The following is a 5,816-nucleotide window of genomic DNA, read 5'->3' on the forward strand; positions in this document are numbered from 1 at the left end:
CTTGTCTCCTACGTGGATATCATGCATTTTCAAGGACAAGAACACTGGAATACTCTTTTCTGCAATTGGGGTGTATCTAGATACTGATTTCAGGCATAGAAAGTGGCAATTACTTGACTTGCAGCAAATTATCATGTCCTCTGAGGAGCCTCTCGTCTGTCTTGGAGATTTCAATGGTGTTAGTGGGGCTGTCGAGAAATCTGGCAACCCTCCTGCTCAGTTGGTTTGTATGGCCTTTGCAAATTTTATCAATAGCTGCAACCTAACAGAAATTTCTAACCCCGACATCAAGTATACTTGGACTAACAACCGTATGGGCCTTGCCAATGTTATGAGCAAGATTGACCACTGCTTTGTCTCGCCTGCTTGGATCGAGCTCATGTTTAACTGCAATGACCTCATGATTGTCCCTCGCACTTGCTCTGATCATAATCTGATTATTCTCAATGCTTATCATCGCAGAATTGGGGCTAGTGGTAGACCTTGCTTTAGATTCTATAACTTTTGGATGGAAGAAATTGAATGTCAGAACATCATTAAGGACTGCTGGCGTCAGTCAAATCAGGGCTGTCCACTTATCAAGATTTTAAAGAAACTTGAGTTAGTCCAAACCACAGTGTCCTTTTGGGCGAAGAGGCATGGGAGAGGCTTTGAAACTAAGATCAACGATCTCAAAAATGACATGTTGCGGGTGCAAATTGAGGTGGAGAATGGCAATCTGAATGCTACACAGAAGGAAACTGAATACCGAGAGCAACTAAGCCATATTCTTCTAATGGAAGAGATCTATTGGAGACAAAAGAGCAGAATTAAATGGCTCAAAGATGGTGATGCCAATACCAAGTTTTTCCATGAGTCAGTCAAGAGCAAAAGACGCAGAAATAAAAGTAATGCAATCACAGTGGATGGACAAAAACTTGAAGAGGAGGAAGACATCCACAAGGCCTTTCATGATCACTTAAGCCACCTACTGAGTAGAGGCAATGAAAGAGGGCGTTCGTCTTGCAAGATGCGGGAAGTGATAACAGTCACTACAGCAGAAAATGTCAGCTTATTAGCCCCTATCTCTAAAGAGGAAATCATTTGGGCGATTAAGGGTGCCGACCCTGACTCTGCGCCTGGCCCTGATGGTTTCCCAAACAAGTTCTACATTCAAAACTGGGATATTGTTAAAGAAGACATCCAAGCTTATATAAGAGATTTTTTTGCTCATGGTAGGCTGGTTCGCAAGGTCAACCGTACACATATCGTCGTCATTCCTAAGATTCCAGGTGATCATAATATTGAGAATTTTAGGCCCATCTCGCTCTGCAACAGCACCACCAAATTTTTGAGTCTTATCATGGTCAGGAGAATGAGACCTATCTTATGTCGTATTATTGATGTGAACCAAAATGCCTTCTTAGCAGGGAGATGCATCCAAGACAGTATTTTGTTAGCTCAGGAACTGATCCACTCTATGGAAGCTAGGAAGAGCAAGTCACTTTGCATGAAAATTGACTTCAGCAAGGCCTACGACAGAGTGTCTTGGGAGTTCTTGGAGAATGTCATGCAAGTGTTGGGCTTTGACGCCATTTGGATACAAAAAGTGATGACTTTGGTTAGAACTGTCAGTATGACAGTAGTCCTGAATGGCAAGGAAGGAAATTGGTTTTTTCCTCAAAGGGGTTTAAGACAGGGTGACCCTTTGTCTCCGTACCTTTTCCTCATTATTGCTGAGATGTTCACGAGAAGCCTGAAGCATGTCATTAACAATAAGCAAGTTAAACTGCCCACGATAGGTAAACACAGGTCAGGCATTGATTCTCTGTTTTATGCTGATGACTTGATCATGTTCGCAGCCTATCACATGAAGTCATTGAAGACCATCAAGGGTATCCTTCAAGAACTGGAAAACTGCTCAGGGCTCAAAGTCAACAAAGATAAAAGCACTATCATTGGGATCAACACCAGCCCGGTAGAGCTTAGCAAGGCTGCTCGAATTATGGAGTGACAAGATGGGCAACTCCCCTTTAAATATCTTGGAGTACCTCTTCAAAACAAACGGTTGGTAGAAAATCAATGTTCTGGATTGTTGCTTAAAATTGATCAGAAATTGGGCAGCTGGAAGAACAAATTGCTGTCTTATGCAGGCAGAATTTGCTTAATCAGGTATGTCTTATCCACTATCTCCTCTTACACAGGCATGGTATATAAACCGCCTCTTAAATTTATGCAAAAAGTCGAAAGCCTGTGTGCTAACTTCCTCTGGGGTAGCAATAATAACATAAACAAAACACATTTGGTTAAATGAGATCAACTTTGCTTACCGAAGAGCGAAGGAGGAGTTGGCATGAGAAGGATCAAGGACACTAATACAGCAAATCTTGCCTATTTAGCCTGTAGAGCGCTTAGCACCAACAACATTTGGGCAGTTTATGTTAGAAAGAAATACCTCAAGGAACATGGTTTGTGGCATGCTATGTCTTTCACTAAAAGTTCTATCATTTGGAAAGATATAGTTAAATCTTGAAAGCAAATCAAGGACAAAGTCTGCTGGCAAATTAAAGATGGCACAAGAGCCAAATTTTGGATTGACAGTTGGACAGGGAGGCCCCTAGCAACAGTGATTGATGTTAATGACCCAATTCTTGAGGTTATCAATACTAGAATCACTGTTAGAGAGGTTATGTATGGCCCTAATCAAGCGCTGCGTGATACTGTGAACAGATGGAGGCCTGATATTGCGACACTCGCCATGGTGGATAATCAGGGTCTGGGCTAATCAGCACTCCTGCCCAATCAATCGGAAACAGACTTGGGAGGCCATCAGGCTGCATAAGGAAACTGAAAAGTGGCGACAGTATATATGGGTTAAACATGGTAATGACCACTTGGACAGTCTACATTGGATGTTATGGCAGAACCATGACTGAAAACAGACTCAAAAAACTAGGGATGCAGTTGGCCTCTAGGTGTGTTCTATGCCAAAACCATGAGGAGGATGAAAGCCACTTATTTTTTGGATGTCCGAAGTCGAAAATTTTATGGCAATTCATTGCAGCCAAATTCAATCAAAAGATTTCTTGCCAAAAACTGTGGAAGGGCATATGGAAAATAACTTTCCACATGGCCATATGGTTCCTATGGCAGTTGAGGAACAAGGTTAAACATGAACAGGAACATATAGTTGGTGACTACTGCTCTATATTTTGGGAATATTGCAGAGAACAATACAAAAAAGTTAATCGTAATAGAATGGACAGTCAAAAAGTGGGAATCTGGCTACGCCAAGGCATAATGGCAGCAGATTGGAGCCTCCAAGAAGGAGTTAGTTATAACATCCACATCGCATCTTGGCATGGTGAAAGTTTGAACCGTACTGCAGGACTGATTAGATGTTACAATGGAGAATACATGTTTGGAGTCTGTTCTTGGTCGAAAGAAGGGCGAGCATTCTCTGAGAACTGGATCTTGAACAAATGTCTAGAGAAGATCAATACTTTTAAGCATCTCATTGTTGTACAAGCCAACAATGAGGCTTGAAAAGATAAGCTAGACAAAGTCATCAAAGGCACCACAGACAGGGCAAGACATCTTTTGCACGTGCAGAGGCAGGCTTATCAGCAAATTGAAGTTGGCGTACCATCAGCCTTCAGTGAAAGTATGTAGTATGTTGTGTTTGTGTTCCGGTAATAGAGAATATAAAGAATGCTTTATCGGACAAGTTGGCTGGGATCCCAGTCAACTTTCTTTTTGGTAATGTAATGAGGATCATCCTCACAAGAGGATCTCTCTTTTTTTTTTTTTTTTTTTTTTTTTTTGTATATATCCCTACTTTTTGTTAATAAAATGGATGAGGGCCTATCCCTCAGCAGGTTTTCACCGGAGACTCCGAGCCTCCTCCCTTACGTGTCTCCTCTTTTTCTCTCCCTCCCTCCCACCATAACGCCAAGACCACAGGGGCAACCGTCGGCAGCATCATTCAATGCCAGCAGGCTTGTGATTTCCCAACAAAAGACCAATCATGGGCAGGGATGAAGGAAAGAGGGAGAAGGGAGAGTCGATGGGTGGATTGTTCCACCCATCTTAGGGAGAACAATCGAGGGAAAGAGCGAATTGGGAAAGAGAGTGAGGCGGCCATCAGCATCCTTCTTCGATGCCGGCAGTCCACTGGACCTCTGTTGGGATGGCGGAGCAGGCCCGCCGCCATCGGAGAAGGGCACCAGCAGCCACCTCTGTTGGATGAAGTTGGAGAGTGAGGGATGGGTGAGAGAGAAATGAAAAAAATTAAAAATAAAAATTTGGGACAGCATTAAGGTCGTCCGATCTGTTCATTTGATAAATAAATGTTACGAGTTATGATTATATATATATATATATATATATATTCTCGTCAAATAGAGTCGTAACGTTGTATCGACACAGTTGTAAATTTTGATGATAAAAGGGAAGAAGAAGACTTTGGCTCTCGCACGTAAGATGAATAGTCTCGCTCACCTGAAAAGGAGATTATCAAGAAAGTAAAGAAGATTATCATGAAAGGTTTGTGTTCTAACTAAATATTTGGAGGCAGTAGTAGATACCAGCGAGCGGGGACAGAACGATAACGATAAAGTTGGTATCATTTAGATTCATTTCTACTGCAACTCGGCAACAGATGTTTAATTGAACAATTAAAGCAGCTTTGAGCTTCAAAAAAAAAAAAACACGGCTCCCACATTGCATCAATCATGTAAGAATGTGGTGGCCATCACAGAGGAGCAAAAAGAGGAGGCCGCCGGACGTCCGTCAGTGTTGCTTCTTGTTACCATGACGGGAACGGCCGCGGTAGTTCTTGGAGTGGAAATTGAAGAAGAGAATCAGCAGGGAGACATTGAAGACGGCATTGAATCCCCAAGCCTTCATACCGCAGCAGCCCATTCCGCCGCCGGAGAAGTGCTCCCACAAGAGGACGGTGGAGACGGCGATGCTGAAGAGGAACTGAAGGATCTGGCAATCGGTGACCATCCTCTTCCACTTCGGGGCATGGCCGACGCTGCAGCAGAGATAGTAAGTGTACATAAGCGTGTGGACGGAGGCATTGGTGACAAGGGCGATGACCAGGAGGGACTGAACGTGCTGCAGCCACAGGTAGCACATCACCACCACGACGGCGTGGTGGTAGACGTGCAGGAATGTCAGTGGCTTCTTCTTGAGCAGGATGAAGACGGTGTCGGAGAACTCGAAGATCTTGGAGAGGTAGAAGACGTAGCACCAGAAGAAGACGGGGCCGGTGGGTTCAGTGCCCGGAGGGAAGCAGAAGAGCCAGTTGATGTTGGGCATCTGCCTGGAGGCGGAAAGGGAGCAGCCGACGGCCATGACGAGGGAGAGAAGGAGGAGAAAGAGGTTGTGGAGCCCTGTCACCAGGCGGAGGCTCCCGACCGGCTCCCTGTTGCGCATGAAGAGCCATAGGCAGAGGACGGTGGAGACGTAGGTGGCGACGGCGGAGAAGAGGAAGGAAGGGGCAGATCCGAATGTCTGGTGCTGAATCCAATGGAAGCCCTTTACGGTGGGGTGTTGAGTCAGCCACCAATCCAACCACCGGAAGAGCTCGCCGGCGACCATGGACTTCTTTTTCTCGTTCTCTCTCACAAGTTATGCCTTCTTTTCACTTCCTTCCCGTGCCGGCTCTTCCCTTTTCCTCTGTTCTGGTTTCAGGAAGTGGATGAGAGAGATGACAGCAGCATCCTCCAGAGCCGTTCATCTATGAGATGAACCGCATCCATAACATCCTTGAATGGCGGATGTAGATAATTTCCAGCCATTCATTTTGATGACCTTTTGAACTCCTTGCC

General features: G+C 44.6%; 1 protein-coding gene across 1 annotated transcript; it reads right to left on the minus strand.

The window, feature by feature from the left end:
* Positions 1-4,586: 4,586 nt before the first annotated feature.
* Positions 4,587-5,816, minus strand: LOC116267623 (elongation of fatty acids protein 3-like). Its single transcript, XM_031649478.2, has one exon. The coding sequence runs from the start codon at positions 5,584-5,586 to the stop codon at positions 4,771-4,773; it is 816 nt and encodes a 271-aa protein (XP_031505338.1). The 5' UTR covers positions 5,587-5,816; the 3' UTR covers positions 4,587-4,770.

The sequence above is a fragment of the Nymphaea colorata genome, chromosome 14, assembly GCF_008831285.2.
Source record: "Nymphaea colorata isolate Beijing-Zhang1983 chromosome 14, ASM883128v2, whole genome shotgun sequence".
Classification (NCBI taxonomy): Eukaryota; Viridiplantae; Streptophyta; class Magnoliopsida; order Nymphaeales; family Nymphaeaceae; genus Nymphaea; species Nymphaea colorata.